We start from the raw sequence: 21,227 nt of genomic DNA, 5'->3' as shown, positions 1-21,227 counted from the left end.
CAGTAACACAATTATTACATAAAATGATGATTTAAGTTCTGGAGCTAAACATAACACAAACAATTACAGTTGCTTTATATTGAAATATTATGGTAGCACAGGCATTTATCTCTAGCTATTAGGCTTAGATGTAGGGTTAGTACCTGTCAGGTACATTTCTCTAAGCCTTAGATAATGTCCTCAAAGGTGGATAAATTCTCATACGTGCACCCTGAACCATCAGGCAGTTCATGAGCCTATTGTCAAATACATCATTTCAAAGTTGCCAACACCTCTCTACTTGTCCTGGAATACCAGTGATGTGGGCCAGTGACTGAGTGAGGTACTGTTGAAGCCAATTACCCTACTTCTCTCCTGCATAAAAATTCCCTTTTATATACTGCGCCATTTTCTAATGTCCCGGAGCCGCCGTCATGTGTGACACTTATAGGGGAACATTTAATGGACATATCACCACCACCCCTTTCCCTTATGTAGGAGCTGTACATTGAGTGAGATACATTAGCTATGGTATCTCAGGGCCAGTAACCAATTTGGCACTCTTTTCAGCTTCATGCCACCTTTGAATGCCTCATTCCTCTAATTACTTGTATAATCAAAGGTAATTACTCTGCTCTCTAGGACACACAATCATGGAGCAGGGGTTGGTATTCCTTTCCGTTGCATCTGCAGAGCTGTTTTGAGTGATATGAATCTGCCACCAAATGCAACATGTGTAACCATTTCTCCTTTACCAGTGTAAATACCCCTTCCAGGCCAAGCCTCTGTGCCCATGCAGCTATTATTAAAAACAATACCATAACAGCTAATCAACTACAGTTCTTTTGGGACCCATATACACCGGTATCATCCCAGAACTTCTAGGGGACCGCACAACTTTGAAGGGCTAGCCAAAGCCCATAATCCAGGGTAATGAAAGGTAACAGGCTTCCTTGCCTCAAGGGCTTGGGAGCAGCTCCATCCCCAGAGCCTAGCAGGGGGAATAGCAGTAGCTTTCTGTGTTAGTGCTGTCTCTTCCCCCTTTCCTCTCATTTCCTTTTAGCTATCTTTCTCTTTTGGTGCTATATTATTTTCCTTTATCACTTTTTTACTGCCTTTTTGTTTGTCTATTTGCAAAGAGCTGCATGCAGCTTCCCTTTCCTCTAAAGGTACACTTCATGGCACAGGAAATATCCCTTAATCTTAATCGACCTCTTGCCCTTTCTCACAGGGGTTTAACTTCCTCTCACTTCCAGCATGGTGTCTTGGGAGAAAATAATTTTCCTAATCCAAATATTACGGCTAAAAAGGGCCCCCTCTCCCACAGCAAATACCCCTAGCTTTTAATCCACTATATTCAAATATTCTGTGGCAGACTTCCCAGCTTCCTGACTCAACCAAATGAGCCCAATGTACTCAGAGTCCTGTCTGCACATGAGCTGTGAGTTTCTTCTGAATGTTATAAAGTTCTTCATCCAGGGCAAGGAATGAAAGGCATCATTTCCAGGACCTAATATTAAATACAACATGCTCTCCCCATACTGTGTGCTCCCTGTTGCTGCAGTTAGGCTACCCTTCTCTCCCCCGGTTTAGCTCAGCTTTGCAGTGCCTGAGTGTGCCATGGACTCATTTCAGAGTGTGGTGGTGTGGAACAATAGCATCTCTAATTGCATAGTTATTTCCTCTTCCTGTTGAGGTAAATAAGGCCTCTTACACATGGGTCCCAAGAAAAAACTCCCAAGTGTCACCTGTTGTATGGGCTAGATTTGAGTGACCTAGACTCGCCGTTGATTGTGACCTGATTAACTGTAACCAACAGAACCTGTGTGTACTAGTACCATTGGAAGCATGGCCTATTAGTTAACTTTTTCTTCACTATAAATAACAATCCCTTCCCTGTGCCATGCCTTGCACAGCCTGATTTGAGGATGGAGAGGGATCTCAATTTTGGTGTTGCCAGCTGCGGTTTTTCCCTTGAAAGGATCTTGCCAGCCCTTCTGCCCAAAGCTTTGGCCTAGGGCTTGATGTTTTGGGCTCAGGCCTGAGCCCAAGTCCCCCATTTAGCATGAGAACCCTTCGCTGTGGCCCTCTGCATTTTCGTGCTGATTTGCTAATACTGTTGCTGAGTGTCTTATCCTCAAAGGTTGTATAGCAATGTTGCTGCTTTTTTCTCTACCAATCATCACTTGACCTGACCAATTCAAGAGTATTCAGCCTGCCTTCTGTCATGCAATTTATATAATTTATGCCACATGCCAAATGTTCACCGTATAGGAACTGACCAGCACAGAGGCTTCCATATGCTTTGTTCATTGGGCAATAGGGAGCCCTTTCTCCAGGGTTCTAATGTGCTCAGAAAGTACTGAGCTTTGGGGTCTGTTTTAATTCAGGAAGAGAATGAAAGAACCAAATCATAAATAGTGGTGATGGCTCTTCTGTAATTACTGGAGAAAGTGAATTCTGAATGATTCACCTGAATTGCTTTAATGCCCTTATCTTCATTTGCAGGTGGTTGATAAAAGTCCAGTATGGTGTAATCTGCACAGCCACCTCAAGTGTGTTGAGATGTTTGCTGACTTCTCAAGAGACTTTGAGAGATTTCTTTTTCAATGTTTTTAGCTGCCTAGGTCTGAGCAAGTCGTGATTCCTATAGCACTACTCTATTTGGACTACATTACCAAGGGATGTGGGAAATTCTTCATCAGTTGGAGTCTCTCTGTTGAAATTGTGTATGCCTCTTTTTCAGATACATTCTGTTTCTGCCCAAAACAGGCTGGATTCAGCAGTCACTAAGCGGGATTATCTTGCCCATGTTATGCAGGAGGTCAGAGTACATGATTATAATGGTCCCTTCTGGCCTTAAAATCTACAAATTTAATCTGTGAATCTGTTTTCATAGACCTGACCATCACACATGAACAACAGATTGTTATGCCCACTTACTGAAAGATTGCACCATAACAGTATTGCTGAAAACTACTTTTCTAGTGCAGAGTCCTTGGGACCACCTACTTCTATAGGCAGAAATCAGCTACAGCGTTACTGGTGTCCAAAAAACACCAGCTTCTCACCATTCACCAAACATGAAGGGCAATAACAAGGGCAGGCAAGATCTCCACAACTCCTTGAAGTATATAAGGCCTTGCTGAACTCAGGGGAAATCCCAAGGTTTCATTTGGCCCTGCTGGTAATAGCAGAAGGATGGTTGTAGGTACTTTTAAGAGAGCCTGTGAGGTATTGGTGCAGCTGATGTGTTTGGACACCGCAGATCTTGCTTGCCTATACAGTCGGATGTTTTTCTAGCACAACAGTTTGGATCACTGGAAGCCAACCTTGCTGGTAGGGCCCTATTGGGCCAAGTGAGCCTTTGGGAAGGAGGGATGGGGTTGGGGGTACAGCATGGCTCCAACTCCTTAATTTCCAGACTAAATTTGGTATTTCCATTCTTTTTTGTTGGTTGAGAAAGACAGCCTATTTGTGAAGTAGGACAGCAGAAGCCATGTTTGAACACTAAGAATCCTTACCATGGCACTTCTGAGTTCCTAAGCCTACAGAACCCCTGGAGAGGGTGCTCACCAGGGACAGTGCAGCTTCCCATGTTGCTGGTCCCAAGTCAGCCCTTGCATACTGGGATTCAGTACACTGGAAAAGGCTCCCGAAAAAATGATATTGTGAGCTGTGCTCAGCCTACTGAGACTGACCAGTCCATGAGTAGCCAGTTACTTTCTCCTCCTTGTTCATTATAAAAGGCTGGAGACTCTCCAGAGGCAAATAAATTGAAATGACTTGCCACGGCCCTCAATATAGGAGTGGAGGAATAGCAAGGCCTGGATTCCGGATTGTAGCAGGGAAGTTGAGCAATGGGGCTTGTGTGGGCTGATTTTCATCCCATGAGCCGTTAATTCGCAAGGTGTCCTCCGCGTGTAGGGGTTGGCTCTATGTCCTCTAGAGAACAGGGATCTAAATTATGAAATATTGGATTAGGGATTTGCTTTGTGTTCAGTAAAATTCTAGTTTCTTGTAAGTGTATTTTTTCTAAACTGTTTTAGAATTACTGCTGTTGGAACATTCCCTAGCTCCTGAGGTGTCATAAATGTCACTTCAAGTGTTTTGCTGGTATAGATTGGAATTATGCTTATAAGAAGATATCATTCTAGATTTCGGTGTGTAAGATAGTTATCTGAGCCGCTGTAGCTTTGAATTTGCTATACAGACACCCTCCGACTTACGCAATCGTTCTGTTTCGGAAAGCCTTACACAAAACTTGAGTTACGTAAGTCGGAAATGTATACCCGTATGTTACGCAAAAAATTCCACAACTCGAAAATCCTATTTCTGTCTTATGGAACTTTTTCCATAAGTGTGAATTTGTGTAAGTCGGGTCTTGCATAACCCTGAGAGAGTCTGTAGCTATTATGTTCAACCTGAGGTCCTGCCACAGACTATTTTATTTATTATTTATTTTAGAAAAAACGAAGGGTAACCATACTGTTTCTGTAAGTGAGAGGTGATGATACCAAATTATTAATATACCGTATTTTCCGGCATATAAGACGATTTTTTATACTAAAAAACAACCCCCAAAAATCGGGGGTCGTCTTATACGCCGGGTATAAACATACTGTAGCTTCGGCTACATACAGAACGTCCCTGTGCTGATACTGTATGTACCGCGCTGAGCCAATCCCGGCAAGTGGTGTCATCTATTAATGCATACAAAGCCTGCTCGGATTGGCAAAGGTTGTAATAGCCCACCTCTCTGACTCAGCCAATCCGAGCAGGCTTTGTATGCATTACTAGATGACACCGCTTGCCGTGATTGGCTCAGCGCGGTACATACAGTATCAGCACAGGGACGTTCTGTTTTGATTTTGCAGTTCGGTGGAACTGGCCCTGCATCCCTAGGTATGGGGGGGGGGGAGTGGGATTCAAAGGGCTCTGGGCTGCTGGCAGCCGCGGGGAGCCCTGAGCCCTTTAAATCCCAGCCGTGGCCGGGAATCAGAGGGCTCTGAGCTGCCCGCTGTGGCGGGGCGGGGCGCCCAGAGCCTTTTAAATCCCAGCCACAGCGGGCAGCCCAGAGCCCTCTGATTCCCGGCCGCGGCTGGGATTTAAAAGGCTCTGTGCTCCCCGCTGCAGCGGGCAGCCCAGAGCCTTCTGACTCCCGGTAAGTACTGGTAAGTCAAAACCATTTTAATTAAAATTATTTAAATCAAATCTGATGTTATTAAATGGTGTTGCCTCGGAAGGGGGGGTAGTCTTATACGGCGAGTATAGGCCAAAACCTATGTTTTAACTGGAAAATTAGGGGGTCGTCTTATACGCCCAGTCGCCTTATACGCCAGAAAATGCGGTATGTAGACTTTAAAATAACTCCTCCCTGTACTGCAAGTGAAAATGTCAGTGGATTTGGTTGTCTAGTATGATGCAGCGCAGAAAATGTTCCTTTTTTAATAAAAAATAAGTTGAGAAACTAGAGGTAAATCCTTCTGAAATACTGAATTTTTCAATGTAATTGTAAAGCTTACCCCATACTAAGTTTCAGGATTATTAAAGTCAGAATAGTCAAGGGGCTGCTACTTTTTTGGCTTTTTAAAATATAAAAGGCGCCCAGTCTCGGTTCTAGATGTTCTGACATACTTGATTTTCACAAATATTTAAATTGATTGCTCACTCCACTGACTAAATATATTTTATTAAAGATCCTTTCATAGATATTAAGTACAGTCCTCTTAACCCTGTTTAAGTTTGTATTCTACAGCGTAATACCTTCGACAAACTAGGGGGTTCCAAAGTAGATTAGTTTGGATGTTTTTGCAAGATTAGCATGAGCTGCTGGAAGAATCTCTAGTTTGGCTAGTGATAGTTTCCTTCCTGAAATTTCAAGAAAACTGTATTGGTTACGTGTTCTTTAATGGTACAGAATGAACCAAATTCAACTCTGGTATGACTCCATAAACTTCAATTTGGCTCAGTGTGTTCAGGACTGAATGAGACAATATTGCAGAACTTAAGATTTTGGGAACTATTTGAAGGTATTTGTAAACAGACCTACTGAGCACATGAATTTCTTTCTGTGCCGTGATTTGATACTGGTGGGTTTTTTCTACATTTTTTAAAAAATAGACTGCAGTTTTCATAATGTAGCAGCTATGGTAAATTGGGGTAATTTAGTTGCTAGCCCGCAGTTTATTGGGAAGGCTACAATACAGACTCTGTTTATACCCAAACTGCATTTAAGTAATAGCAGAGAGATGCGTGCATCTGTTAAGTGTTCGATCCTGTAATAAAATGTCTTGTCTTCTTCACTGATAACCCTCTGTCTACTTTATCAGACTATGCATTTGTTCACATGGAGAAAGAAGCAGATGCAAAAGTTGCCATCGAAAATCTTAATGGAAAGGAAGTGAAAGGAAGAAGAGTCAATGTGGAACTCTCTACTAATGTTCAGAAAAAGGGGGCAGGACAAAATGCCCAGGCAGGCACCAATACTGACAAGAGCAAGAGAGCAAGTGTGGACTTTAGAGAGAAATATCAACCCAAGATCGACGGTTACGAGCAGCTTAGGCCTACAGACTCTACGTATCCATCTGTCTCTGCAGGATACACTGCATCCTCGCTCTATGATTATCAGCAGCGCTTCGGTGGCACCAACACTTCAAGCAAATACAACTCCTTTGACACTCAGACAAGACAAGCATCTCCCTCATATTTTGGAAGGGACAGAAGCCCAATTCGACGATCACCAACAAGAATCGGCTTTGCCACTGTGTCGCTACCCATGACAGCACAACCAGCATCCTACAGAGCTCAGCCATCAACCTCACTGGGTGCAACCTACAGAGCCCAGCCCTCTGCATCTCTCGGAATGTCTTACAGAGCCCAGCCAACAACGGGACAGGCAGCATCTTACAGGGCCCAGCCCTCGACCTCACTTGGAAATACTTACAGAACCCAATCCTCTGTTTCACTAGGAGCTTCTAATACCCAGCCTGCAGCCTCATCACTAAATTCCTACAGCGCCCAGGCTGCTTACAACACCCAGGCTGCAGCTTCCCAGTTAGCCTCTTATGGGGTCCAGTCCACAGCAACACTAGCATCATCCTATGGAGCTCAGCCTTCAGCCTCGCATGCAGCCTCTTATGGTACTCAGCCTGTGGCTGGTTACTCAGCCTCCTATGGAGCTCAGCCAACAGCCACACATGCAGCTGCTGCCTATGCAGCTCAGCCTGTGGCTGGTCACACAGCCACCTATGGAGCACAGCCTGTGGCCACACACGCAGCCGCCTATGGAGCCCAGCCTGCAGCCAGCCACTTGGCTTCTTATGGAGCCCAGCCTGTGGACAGCCACTCAACTTCTTATGGAGCCCAGCCTGCAGCTACTCTCTCAGCATCATATGGTGCTCAGCCTGTGGCCGGCCATTCAGCCTCGTATGGCGCCCAGCCTGCAACTGCTCTCGCAGCCTCGTATGGCGCCCAGCCTGTGGCCGGCCATTCAGCCTCGTATGGCGCCCAGCCTGTGGCCGGCCATTCAGCCTCGTATGGCGCCCAGCCTGTGGCCGGCCATTCAGCCTCGTATGGTGCCCAGCCTACAGCTGTGCTCTCAGCAGCCTATGGTGCCCAGCCTGCATCCACTCTGGCTGCATCTTATAGCAATCAGTCTGCAGCAGCTTCCTACAAATCACAGGTCTCTGCTCCACTGACCACACCCTATAGAACACAGTCTTCAAACTCAATGTCAGCTTCATATACAGCACAGCAGCCCTCCTCTGTTCCTTTGGCAGTCACTTTCAGAGCTCAGCCTGTGACTGCATATGATGGGCCAACCCAACTTGGACAACAAGCAACCCCGTATTTGGGACTGTCTCAGTCTTCTGCTGCTGCTGCTGCCATCGCACCACCATACGAACGCACCCGTCTCTCTCCTCCACGGAGTGTTGGCTATGATGATCCTTTCAAAAAATCATCTGCTTTGGCTAAAAGGTATGCTGCTAAGCCAGTGATAATACTTTGCACATAAATAGAGCCTCTCATCCAAGGATCTCGATGTACTGTCCAAGGGACTAGAGGCAGTCAGACTCAATACAAGTCTATTGGTCTTCGCCTTTATAAACTTGGTTCTGCTTCACCAAAAGGTGGAAATTCCCCTGCTAATACATTACACTAACTTACTGTTCTGGAAGCATTGGCAGGGTGGGAGGTGAAACTCGATGCATTATTAAAATGACAAAATGGCTTCCCACTCTGGCAGTAATACAGATCCTTACATAGTCCACCCCCTTACAATTTCTTTGCTTCTGTTGCGTCTGGCTAGGGTGAAGGGTGGGATAATATGCTGGGCACACCCCTCTTACTGGTCTGCAGATTCTACTGGATATTTATTTAGTGTTTTCTTACAGTTTTGTGTGAAAGTTGCAAGATTGGCAGCCCTGGGGCCTGGAAATTTCTTCTGCCTAGGGCGTGTATACCCCAGACAATGGCATTGCAGATTTCTTGCACTCTACCACAGACAGTGTGCCTTATCCCTCACTTGGAACTACAACTCTTAGGGCTAAGATGGGGAGTTCAGTTTCTCTCACAGGTTGGCACCTCTGCTTAGACTGCGAATGAAAGACTCAAACTACTGTCAGTTGTGGTGGTGCCGTGTTGTAGGTGCCTGCTCTCTAGGAACTGGACTGAGACCACCGTTACTGACCTGGATTGGATTTTAACCAGTGTCCTCAACCCCATAAGTCGTCAGACCAGTCTTCCCTATTTTCAGTGCTTAATAAGTAAATGGGCTGCATTTGTTAAGAGAAATGGCAGGCATATCCAGCTCTTGCTTTCCCATGTGCTATTTACTTGCCTAAGAGTTGGGGGAAATTTAACAAGTATATTTGAGGTATCCACCGAAGAAGTTAAAAGATAGCTAAGGAACTGTTCTGAAAAGAACTAATTAACTCACAAGTTCCTCTGGTTTGCCTTAGTGAGACGTGTACTAATAGTGTTGCTCTGCGGGTACTGTCTTCACTGAAGAGATTCTGATCTCTCATGAGGGTCTCCCCAACATATATTGCTTAAGCAGAGCGCTATTAGGCCATTATCACAGACCCTTTTGTTTTATTCATTAAATGTCTCTTTTCTTGACCAGGTACAGTTCTGACCGCCGTTTATCTGACCTCTCAGATTACCGTCGTTTAGCAGACTCGCCACTTGTGTACCGTCATTCGCCGACAAAGTCCCCGCTGGATTATCGCCGTCTTCCAGAAGCGCATTCCGACTATGCCCGTTATTCGGGTGCCTATGGCGATTATATGCATACTGCTCGGCTACATTCTAATTACCAGCGCCGCCTATAGTGGGGTTGGGGTTCCTGTTCCAGATGGGGGCAGTATCATTGATTACATGTTCCTGACACGCTTTCTTAGCATAAAGCCAATCTGCGTCTTTACTAGGCTGGCTTCCTTATTCAGTTCTCTGCAGATTCTGAGTTACTAAATTTCCTTCCCTCCCATGCTATCTCAGGTGTCATTACAGCCTGTCGTTTTGGCTCTGTTCCTTCATGTCACTTGATTTAAAGAATTATTTGAGGCGATAGTATGAGGCGTCTCTGAGACATGCTACTACATCCAACACAAATAGCATTCTCCTGGTCTTTACTTTGGGGGATTTTATTTTCAGCTGCCTTTTTTGTTGCGTTTTTAGAATGATCTGAATTTATTATCTCAAGAAGAACCTGTGCTGCAACCCCAGGAACGATGTAGACAACTGCTGCACATTGTGTCTTTGAAAGTCGAAGACTTGAGTTCCTTCGTGCTCTAGTAGGGCTAAGAATGCCATAGCATATCTGGAATCGGTTTTTTGTTTGCGACTCCTGATGCTAATGTCTCCATTAATCAGACATAAGCTGCTCATGCAGGATTCCTAATAAATGCAATTCACAATGACTGTTGCTCAGTATTGTTTTTATAACCCGAGCAATTGCTTTCTCTGAATAGAAGAGCAAATGCTCTTTTATGTAACATTAAAATCCTTTTTCTTTTTACACCGGTGTTAAGTTTGCAGTAGATGTGATGTTCGAATCTATACATCTGAAATGAGTTAGTTTTTGTATTGACTGTAAATAAAATATGGGCTATTTACAGTTTAGAAAGTTGTCTGGTGTATTTTTTCTTCCAGTTTAATTGGTTTCAGGGGTAATGTCCCATGTTCTTTAACTCTCTTCCTTTTGTCCTAAAGGTAAATCAAAGGACTTTAATGAGTGCATACATACAGCACCACTGCAAGGCAGCCAGCTCTAGGGAAGAAATGTGGTAGCCAACGGGTGCACAACAGTAAAGAGAGCTGGAATATTGTCCAAGAGCAGGCCAGATCTCTGTTCTTAAGATGTGCTGTAAGATTTGTTGTTGGATCATAGGTGTGCCCCTTAACAGACATGTCAGAGGTCCCTGGGAGCTTAATAGTTTAAACAGAAAATGTGCTTGGGAGAAGAGCAGTGGATGACTTCATTTCCTAAAGTGGGTCAACTATCTCATCTTAATTCCCATTCCAAAGTACCTCTCCCCAGAGACTGCCTGGTACCAGATTCATTTATCTCTGCAGCGTGGAGCTCTCCATCAGCTCTTCTGGGCATTTAAACCTGCAATTTGAAGGTATTAGGTGTTTGCCATCTACATGATGCCAGAATTGAACTTCCAGTCCCTGCCCTGAATTTGTTACAGCATAAATTAGATCAACATGGAGCCTGAAACTGATAAAGGACAGGCATAGAGAAGGGAAAGACAAGGGCTAAGGAAATGTCTTGCCTTGAGAGAATGTTCTGAATTTTCTAAGTAAGGCAAAGTAGCTAGGAAGAAGCAAGTGGCCTACATGTTTAAGGGCAGACTAAAGGAATGATTTCTGAAGGACTGAAAACGGGGGACAGGAAAAGGATGTCTCTCTGCATGAAGACTAGTGTGGAATCAGAGGTGAGGTTAGCAAGAGAGGGGAGAAGAGGTGAGCTGTGAGGGCAAGGATCAAGGAGGAGACTCACTTTCAAGTGGATTGGGGTGGGAGTGGATTTGATGAATGTTAAAAAAAAAAAAAAAAAAAAAAAAAAAAAGATCCGACAAGAATGGTTGTGGCTTGCTGGACTTTAGGGGCATGTTACATCTGCAAGGATTAAGGATATTCAAAATCCCAACTTGCTTCCTGGACTCTTCCTGATGTTCCATCTGGCTGCACCTACCACATGACAATGATGTTATCTACTGGGGTTAGAACCTGCTTGCTCCCTCCTGATGGTGACAACAGTGGGTTTTTTTTTATTAGTAGCAATAATGTTGCTGCTCTTTCTAGAAGCTCTTTGAGGTGGAGTGATTTTGATGGACATCTTCGTCACAGGCCAGCCAAAGTGATGACTTATTAATTTCCTTCTTTAGGATGCGAGGCATTTTAATTCTTACTCTAGATTGTGTTCTCTATTGGTGAGGGCTTCTTTCCCGCTATAGGTGTCTCCTGGGTGGTAGTCAGGGCCGGCTCCAGGTTTTCTGCTGCCCCAAGTGGGGGGAGGGGGAGTCGCGGCAGGGCAATTGCGCTGCTGCAGAAGACCCGAATGTGTTGCCCCAATAGCGGCCAGAGTGCCACCCCTTGGTATTGGCCACCCCAAGCACCTGCTTCTTTAGCTGGTGCCTGGAGCCAGCCCTGGTGGTAGTGAATAGTTCACCTTTGTATTTACTCAGTCCCGTCCTAAACCAAGAGGACTGATAATGTGACTTCTCATCAAGCTTCCTTTGTGTAGTCCATGAGGTGTAGCCACCTCACCAGACTGAGATTCTCTCTCCAAATTGACAAATGCAGGAGCTACCTCAACTTTTTTCTAGAAGATGCATATTTTTGTATGTTTCAGTCATTTATATCTGATTTTGAAATTGATGTGGTATGCAGTTGCCTTGCCCACTGGGTGGTTGTTTAGATTTTGCTTCACTTACTATATCCACAAATATTTAGCCTTCCAATATGTTGAGTGAACCTGTTTAACTTCTTAAAATGCACTTAAAAATAAATGCAGACAGGTAAATGATTAAACTTGAGTAGGAAAACAGTTTCAGTTAGAAATTTAGATTATGGTTCAATGATTTTGTACCCAGAAAACTTTGAAATTCTGTAGTTATTGGAATTGGTGAAAATATAGCTGTGGGTGTGAACTTCTTGCATTTTTTTTTAGTTTTTAGGTAACATTCTCTGCTCCATCTCAAATATCCAGTCCCTAGTACACTTGCTGTTCTGTAGCTGTTGTTGAAAGTCTAGGTTGGACATGGAAATTTAAATTAAACATGTTCTAGATTAGAAGAATTTTTTAATTCAGCTAGAAGAAATAGGTAATTCAGCTTTGTCACTCATGCATGTAGAAAATGGTGTCTGTCCTTTGGGCAGAATTTACAGTTAGGTTATGTACATACCTCTGTTCTGAATCTTTTTATCATCAAGCCAAAAATCTTTCTCAACAGTTTTATAATCACTTACCATATGAGTAAGTAGCTTTGTACTGATTGTAACTGATTTTTGTGTGTTTTTATGTAACTAGTAACACATGGTTGACTTTTGATCTCATATGCCAAAGTTTGAGTTTTTTTCATTGCTGATGTGTTTATTAAAATGTCTAGAATGTTCTTTTTGTATTCTTCTATCTGTTTGCCTTTGAATTGTGAAATTCAGTAGAAGCTCTTTTTGTTTTGTTTTTTTAAAACTATCTTGCGTTCTAATCCTAGTTTTTTTGGGGGGCGATGGGGGGTTAAATTTTAATTCTATTAAATGATTTGTGGGGGGGAGAAATTGGCAAGAGGCTGGATGTGAAAATAAGGTGACAAATTCAAACTGGAGGGTGTGGAAAAAATACTATCTTTTACCAATTAGTCTGTGGAACTCAGGCTATGTCTACACTTAAAATGCTACAACGGCACAGCTGTGCCACTGTAGCGCCTCAATGTAGACACTCTCACTAAATCAACAGGAGGTAATCTGGTGCTGTAGTTAATCCATCTCCCTGAGAGGTGGTACCAAGATCAACAGAAGAATTCATCCTTTGACCTAGAGCTGTCTGCACTGGGTGTTAGGTTGGCATAGCTACATCTCTAAGGGACACTGGATTTTTTTCACATCCCTGAGAGATGTAGCTATGCCAGTGTTAAGTTTTCAGCATAGACCAACCCTAATTGTCCCAAGGCAGCATTAAGAGCAAGAGTTCGAGGCTTTAAAAAGGGATTTGACACTTATGGCAATAATAACCATTTAAAAAATGAAATTAAACATTTGAGGGATATAAGCTAACCTGCTTCAATTGGGACATAAACAAATCTTTAATATTAGGACTCAGGAGGAAACTCCTCCAGAGGAAGCTTCCTCTTATCTCCAAGGGCTTGCTTGTCTAAACTTAAAATGCTGCAGCGGCACTGCTGTAGCAAAGATGCTATCTATGCCGATGGGAGAGCTTCTCCCATCATTGTAGCTGTATCAACAGGAGAAGCCCTCCCATTGACATAGCGCTATTTACACTGGGAGTTAGGTCCGTGTGGATTTTCCATGCCCCTTAGCAACATAATTATTCCAGCATAAATTGCTTGTGCAGACAAAGACTGAGGGCTGGACTACAGGTAGAAACAAGGCAGTTTATTGACCTAACTATGGAAGTGTTTACATTTAAATTTTGCACCAGCTGACATAACTGCCACGCAGTGCCAACTCCACAAGCAGCATAGAGTCAAGGTCAATGCAGTTAGGTCGACACAGTGTCAGTGTAGATACTGCGTTGCTTATGTCAACTGTTAATAGCTTTCAGGAGCTGTCCCACAATGCCCCACACTGACAAGTACAATCGATACAAATGCTTCTGGTGAGGATGCACACCACCGACACAACAAGCAAAGTGTAGACATGCACAAGTGATATAATTACTGTGGCGGCTGTATGCCGACGTAAGTTAGGTTGACTTAATTATGTAGCGTAGTCATGGCCCAAGTCTGCTTTGGTTTGCAGAGAGCAGCTAGCGCTATCCAAAGAGCTTGTAAGAGCACAAGCTTCACAGCAGAAGGTTAGGGAAGCAAAATAAACACATGAAATTGAAACTGATTGAGTGTGTAACTAACTGGCAACAGTACTTGTTGGTTGTATTGAAAATGATACACCTTAAAGACAGACTTTTTTCACAAAGTGGCGAGTTCTGGGTTTATATCTCACAGCTTAAAGGAATCTCAAGTATCCTTGCTAAATATCTTTGCCTTTGTCACTGGTTCAGGGTAATTGTCCTTTTACCCTTAACTCCCAAGAAGATGGGACCCAGACCTTTCTCTCTCTCTGGATCTGCTCACGACTGTCTGAAATAACTCCCTCTTCTTGAGAGCTAAGCTCATAATAACTGGCATAGACAAAACACATTGCTAACCTAGTACCATGAACGCGGCCTGACGTGGCTCTGTGAAGACCGAAGCTGAGCTGAGAAGTGTATTCAGGTTTAAGAAAGCCTCATGCATTTGCACATTTTGCAGTAAGAGACCAAAGATTTTCCATTAAATGAAGGTAAGAGTATTTATTTAGTGCACATGATCAAGTACATGCAAAAGTAACTTCTTAGCAACTAGCTTTGGCAATACAAAGGTTTGTAACTGTCTGTGCTGGCCTTGGGCCTAAACCAACACTAGCCTGCTACTGCATTTTTATAGTTCCTCCCAGCCCGTGGACCAACAGAAACTACATTATAAACATGCTATTGTCATTGCACCCTATGTATGAATTTTAATTCTATCAGTATCCTTTTAAATGGTCTCCAAAGGGGAAGAATGTACTTCTGTTCAGAAGTCTTACTGGTGAAATTATTTACAAACTGTCTAGAAAATTACTAGAAAAGTACTAGGGTCTTGATTACTCATTGGAATGTGGCCCTTTTGTGCAGAAATGTCACTTGTACTTTATTTACACCGTATCCTGTTTGAATATAGGATGTATTTTCTGTAAAAGGTTAAACTCTTCCTTTAAATCATCTCCTCCAGTGAGATTTGTGGAGATGAGTATGTAACCAATTTGAAGGTTTTATCAATACTTGATTCAGCAGTTAAAAAAGCTAATACACCTGATAACCAAATCTATATGTGCTTCTAGGTGCCAGTAGTTGTATATTTATAGTAGATGCATTAATGACATACTACAGCAAGTGCTGTAACTGAAAGAAGTAAAGCTGCAATGTAATTCTAAACCACTACCCTGCTGGCACTTTTTCATTATTCTGCAATGTTGCAAAGGTAGTTTCTTACATTCAAGGAGAGGAAAGAAGAAAAACAGGTTGTCAGTTTTTCAACTAGAGAGGGGAAGTTCTATGCTGCTGTATGCCATGGAATACTGCCATACAGGATCAAAGGCAACCACTCTGCCAAAAATCACCACTGTCCCTCCACCTGAGCTGAAGGCTATCTCTTAAGTGACCTGAATTAAAATATTTTTTAAAAATTAACTATTTCCCCACTATAATTACCCTGCCTGCAGACAGTATATGGAGTAGAATTCAGTTCAATCTTCATGGAAATCCAGCTAGAAGAAAGTTAAGGAAAATAGTTTTAAGAACACCCCATGCACTAAGTATACCTAAAAATGGCCATACTGGGTCAAACCATAGATCTATCTAGCTTAGTATCCTGTTTTCCAACAGTGATTGCCAATGCAGGTACTTCAGGAATGAACAGAACAGGTAATTATCAAGTGATCCATCTCCTGTTGCCTCAGTTTGCCAAAAGCTGGGAATGGGTTAGGGACACCATCCCTGCCCGACCTGATTAATAGCCATTGATGGCCCCCCTCCATGAACTTAGCTACCGTATATACTTGTTCATAAGCTGAATATTTTTGGTAAAGTGACGCATCAAAGAGCGGGCGTCGGCTTAAAAACGGATCTACACCAAAATTTGGTGATTTTAAACTCTATGGAATCATTGAATTGAGTATCTAATATGTTGTTGTTTTGCTTACCTGTAGCGTCTGCAGGCATGGAGCCCTTCAGCTCCCTGTGGCCATGGTTCACCCTTCCCAGTCAATGGGAGCTACGGGAAGTGGCGTGTCCCACTGCTCCCATTGGCTGGCAACAGCGAACCGCAGCCAAAGGGAGTTGAGGGACTCATGCCTGCAGACGCTCCAAATAAACAAAATGTCCCAACCTGCCTGCGGCTTACCCTGACGGCAGGGAACCAAAGTTTGACAACCCTTGAAATGTAGGGTTGTCTTATGAAAGGGTCATACAGTTTTTGCTATTTTTACCTAACCATCTTGGGGGGTCGGCTTATAAATGAACGGGCTAATGAATGAGTATATATGGTCGTTCTTTTTTGAATCCTGTTATAGTCTTGGCCTTCACAACATCCTCTGGCAAAGAATTCCATGGGTTACCTGTGTGTTGTGTGAAGAAATACTTCCTTTTGTTTGTTTTAAACTTGCTGCCTATTAATTTCATTTGGTGACCACTAGTTCTTGTGTTAAAGTGTTATTTACTCCTCATTACTTTCTCCACACCAGTCATGATTTTATAGACCTTTATGATATTCCCCCTTTAGTTCTCTCTTTTCCAGGCTGAAAAGTCCTAGTCGTTAATCTTGAATCATACAGAAGCTGTTCCATACCCCTAATAATTTGTTGCCCTTTTCTGTATTTTTTTCCAATTCCAATATATCTTTTTTTTGAGATGGGGTGACCAGGTCTGCATGCAATAGTCAAGGTGTGGGCATACTATAGATTTATATAATGGTTATATATTTTCCATCTTCTTATATATCCATTTCCTAATGATTCCCAACATTGTTAGTTTTTTTTGACTGCCACTGCACATTGAGAGGATGTTTTCAGAGAACTATCCCCAGTGACTCCATGATCTCTTTCTTGAGTGGCAACTGCCAATTTAGACCGCAACATTTTATACTCCAAGTAGTAGTACAGGTACCTAGCACTCCTTCCTCTCTAAGCACAAACCAAAACTTGGCTTACTGGCAGTTGAATTGTCATAGATATGCCACAAACTATAAACAAATTGAACTACATGTGCAACTCCAAATTTTACCCTATTTAGCATTGGGCCAAGTAGCATTAAACAGCTTGCTACTAGTTGATACCTTTATGCTAGTTTGTGCCAATTGCACAGCAGTCACTTCCACTCACTACCATTTGGCTAAATCTATTCCAAGAAAGCTCATAAGTACACAAGAAAAATCAGAAAGTAACAAGTGATCAGTCAGGCTACCCAGCTTGAGTCCAGCTAAGGGAGCAAAAAGGCTACCCTTCAGGAAACAGGAAGGCAATAGAACATAAATGGTGGCAGGCAATGTGCAAGAATGAAATTAGGATGATGAATTTGAACAAATAACTAAAGGGTGTTTTTGTTGTTTAAGACAATTAATGATAGCTGAGGCTGGAAACCCGTGGGGATTTAGGCATGAAGTGTCTGAGCTGCTAGGAAAAATGTATAATGCAGGGGTGGCCAAACTTACTGACCCTTCGAGGCACATACGACAATCTTCAGAAGTTCAAGAGCCAGGGTGGGAAGCACTTGCTGGGGCTCAGGGCTTCAGCTCCACTCCTGCTGAAGCCCCAAGACCCCCTCCCTGCTGGGCAGAAGCCCCTACCCCACCACCCTGCTGCAAGGCAGAGGTCCTGAGCTCCTCTCTCCTCCCCACAAACTCTGGTAGGTGGAGAATGGGGGCGGGGTGTGTGTGTGTGTGTCTATGAGCTTCACTTGGACTGTAAAGAGCTGTATTCAGCTCACAAGCCAGTTTGGCCATCCCTGGTATAATGCTTTATTAAAATCATTTTTTTCGACTGGAGAATATTAAATAGTGTACCTATGTTTGGGGAAAAAAGGCTCTAGGGAGTTACTAATCAGTCAGTCTCATTTCTATCTGGTAAATTAGTTGAAAGGATAACTTACTAAAATACCTAGATCATATTAAAATACACTCCAACCAACAAAGCTTCTCCAAAGAAAAATTGTCTCATTCAGCTAGAAAAATTATTTGAATTTCAATAAGACAGTACTTGAAAGAGAAATGGGTGCTATACTTTGTTTTCAAAAGGCTGTTGACAAATGCCCTCCCTGGAGGCTAATTAAGAAACTAGTGCTAATGTGAGATGTGAAGTACCATCCTGAATCAAAAACTGACTTAGAGTAGAAATAAATGGTAGTGTGGCCAGAGGTTGACAGTGCTGTGACCTGAGGTTCTGTATTAAGATGGGTGGTGGTAATATATTTATAAATGATTGGGAAAAGGAAGTGAGCAGCCACATGGCAAAATTTACATATGCCACAATGTTTTTAGGTCAGAAAAGACTCTGAGGAACTGCAGAGGGCCCTAACCATGCTAAGGGAGAGGGCAACCTGATGCAAAGTAATGCATGTTAGGAGGGGATTCTTTAAACTATTTATATACCTTACTGGATTGTAAATTAACTGTATCCACTCTAGGGAAAGCCCAGGGCATCTGAAACTGTGGACACTGAAGACCACTGGTGAATGAACAGCAGCAGTCAAATAAGTAAACAAAATGTAGGATGCATAAGGAATGTGACCGAACATTTATGAATGAGTCATCCTCATCTGGACTAGAGGGGTGGTATTGGTTCTCATCTCATCTCCAGAGAGAGAGCAGAATTAGACAGGATTCAGAGACAGGGAAGGAGACTGATTAAGACACTGGGAAAAATACATATGAAGAGAGACTAAAATGATTGTGACTGTTTAGTGAGACATGATACAATTATATAAATAAATGACTGGCACAGAAAAGAGATCAGAAATTTCTATATTAATAACATGAGGACAAGAGGAAAATCAAAATTGAAAGGTGGCAAATTCAAAGCTGATAAAAGGAAATACTTTTTTACACACACTGCATCCCTTAGCCAGCGGAACTTGTTGCTGAGAGCGGAGCAGCATTCAGTAAGAGACTCAATGTTTATGTGGGCTGATGTTCTCATCCTTTCAGCTATGGAGATCTATGTATCAGGAACGTGTGTCAGCATATCCTTCCTAGCTGGAAAGCATGCCCAAGTCAGTCAGCAGATGGAGCACAACCTGCAGGACCCAGGTTGAGTGGGTAAATGGACAGATGTGTTGGGTGCATCCTAAACCCTCAGGGTGTGTCATGTGACTTGTCCCCAAACACTGGCTCCTGTCTGGTGGGTGAGGATTGGGGCAGAAGCAAAAAACCCCTCTCCCTGAGAGGTGTGAAGAATATAGTAGGTGGATGGGGCAATGGAAGTGCTTACGGCAAAGATAACCGTCCAGACTCTCAAAGTGACTGAGGTGCAGGGGGAGACTGAGATATTAGGACAGCATATACAGACTCCATTCACATCCTCCCCCCTGGCTGGGACTTGGTGGCACAGAACAACTCCAAGAGACAGACCCAGGCTGAGAAAGCAAATCTTACTGTATGCGCAACATGCCTCAGGTGGCAGGTGACCAGGATTCATCACCAAATTTGGTCTGCTGGCTGGATCATTAACTGGCCTGGGCTGGGTACTGATGGGAAGTGCAATGTGAATGCTAATCCATGCCCCTTCGAAAGCACTGATGTAACTGCCTACCTGACTTTTTGTTGGCCTTGCAGTTTGGCTTCACCAGGACCAAATACTCTAGCCTTCCTGCACTTTTAGATGGCAGAGGGAGCTTGGCGTACATGGGTGTAGTCTGCGCCACAGCTCTAAACCTGGGACACAGCTACCTTTCCCCATTCAGCAGAAAATCCCCCCTGCACCATTAGCTTCTAGTCCTCCTTCAACAGAGGGATTCCCCCCTCCTCCATGCACCTGTATGGCCCATTTAGCACAGAGAACTTTCCATAACTTCCCAGTGTACTTTAATTTCCCATGCCAATAACAGCATTAGGGTTATAATCCCATTCCCAAAGCAGGCCTTGGATTGAAAACCAGAGTGCTTCTGAAAAGGAAGGGGGTGGGGGGGAATGGTGGGTTCCTGAGAGAACTTTTCACCCTGCAAACCCCTAGTGGGAAGAAGAGGTGTCAACAGTCCTTCTGCTATCACTGGTCTCCTGGGCCTTGGAGGGGATGAATACCTAGCTCAACCTTAATACTCCTCAGGATTGAGTTTCCCTCCACCACACTGTAAACCTCCCACCACTGTGGTTCAACCCAAGGGGAAGTTAATTACAAGCACCACCAGCTGCACAGGAAGCAATGAGGCCTGTAAGGGCCATGCTCTGATTGGCTGCCTATAATGGAGCGATTATGGTAAAGCCCGATACTTTGGGGGAAAGGAGAGCATGTAGATGTGGGACCCTGCACTTCAGTCATTTACACCAGTGCAAAGTCCTAGCACATCACAGCAGCAGCATTCTGCACCCTGCTGGTACTGGTGTCAGACCACACAGCCCTCCCCTTTCTCCAAAGAGTGGATGGTAGGAATCCAGCTGCTTCTGTGTTGCATTCAATTGAGAAAGGGGGATTTTCACACCAAGGCTGGCTGCTTATTTTTTGTGTCTAAATGAGAGCTGCATGCTTTAGAAAAAAACCCTGCCTGCCAGTCACTATCAAACACCTGAAAATCTGCCTCCCAGTATTTAAACGCATTAACAAAAGGAGATCCAAGCAAGGGGAAAGAAGTGCATCTTTTGCAAGACAGCTGCCTGGTGGGAGTGAAGGCATATTTAGGCCTGAGAGAAGCCTGCTGTGGATTTTAAATGTCTGGTCTGATAACATTTAACAGCAGAAGTAGAACTGTGTATGTGTAAGAAATTGTAAAATAATAATGTTTGGAATAAGAAAAGATAAGTAACTAAAAAGCTAGAAAAGGTTGGTTTGAACTAACAGTAAACTTGTACTGCCAGGGAAAGGGAATTAGGCTCTCATTTCCATGTTAACACAGATGTATAAGAAAAAATAACTTGTTTGTGTAATAGAGGGAAGTTGAAACTGTATTGTCCACTGCTGAAGGCAACTATGATGAGATCAACCTGATGATCTTCTCACTTGTAACTGATCACTACCTGCTGAGTGTTTTGCCTTAATAAAGATTTTAGCTCCATCTGCTGAGTAAGTGAATCTTAATCCACCACCACCTAGCCTAGCAATCATGAGAGGGCATTAATACTTGAGCCAAAAACAGCCTCTCTGTTGGCTCAAAATCACCAGACTATGCACAAGAAACCACACACTGCCCTCTCTTGCCTATAAAGGGTTAGCAATGAGCTTACATCAAGTCTGTTTCTTTGTCAGCCATGCAGATTTTCAATGAGCATGGTGCAAGC

The 21,227-nt window shown here is 43.4% G+C and overlaps 1 protein-coding gene across 6 annotated transcripts in view; it reads left to right on the top strand.

Annotated features, from left to right (window-relative positions):
• The window catches only part of LOC120409113 (RNA-binding protein 14-like), a 26,728-nt gene extending 5,501 nt beyond the window's left edge, over nt 1–21,227 (top strand). For 3 of the 6 annotated variants that reach the window (XM_039546565.1, XM_039546566.1, XM_039546567.1), the window contains exons 2-3: nt 6,312–7,959; nt 9,107–9,406. In XM_039546565.1, coding sequence (XP_039402499.1) covers nt 6,312–7,959; nt 9,107–9,314 — 1,856 coding nt within the window. In that variant the 3' untranslated portion in view covers nt 9,315–9,406. Of the gene's footprint in view, nt 1–6,311; nt 7,960–9,106; nt 9,407–9,660; nt 12,706–18,424 lie in introns of those variants that run through there. The other 3 variants (XM_039546570.1, XM_039546571.1, XM_039546569.1) reach the window with 3 other exon arrangements.

This window comes from Mauremys reevesii, linkage group 7 (genome assembly GCF_016161935.1).
Source record: "Mauremys reevesii isolate NIE-2019 linkage group 7, ASM1616193v1, whole genome shotgun sequence".
NCBI lineage: Eukaryota > Metazoa > Chordata > Testudines > Geoemydidae > Mauremys > Mauremys reevesii.
The sequence above is the reverse complement of the archived record's forward strand: the minus strand, read 5'-3'. Positions and strand labels throughout refer to the sequence as shown.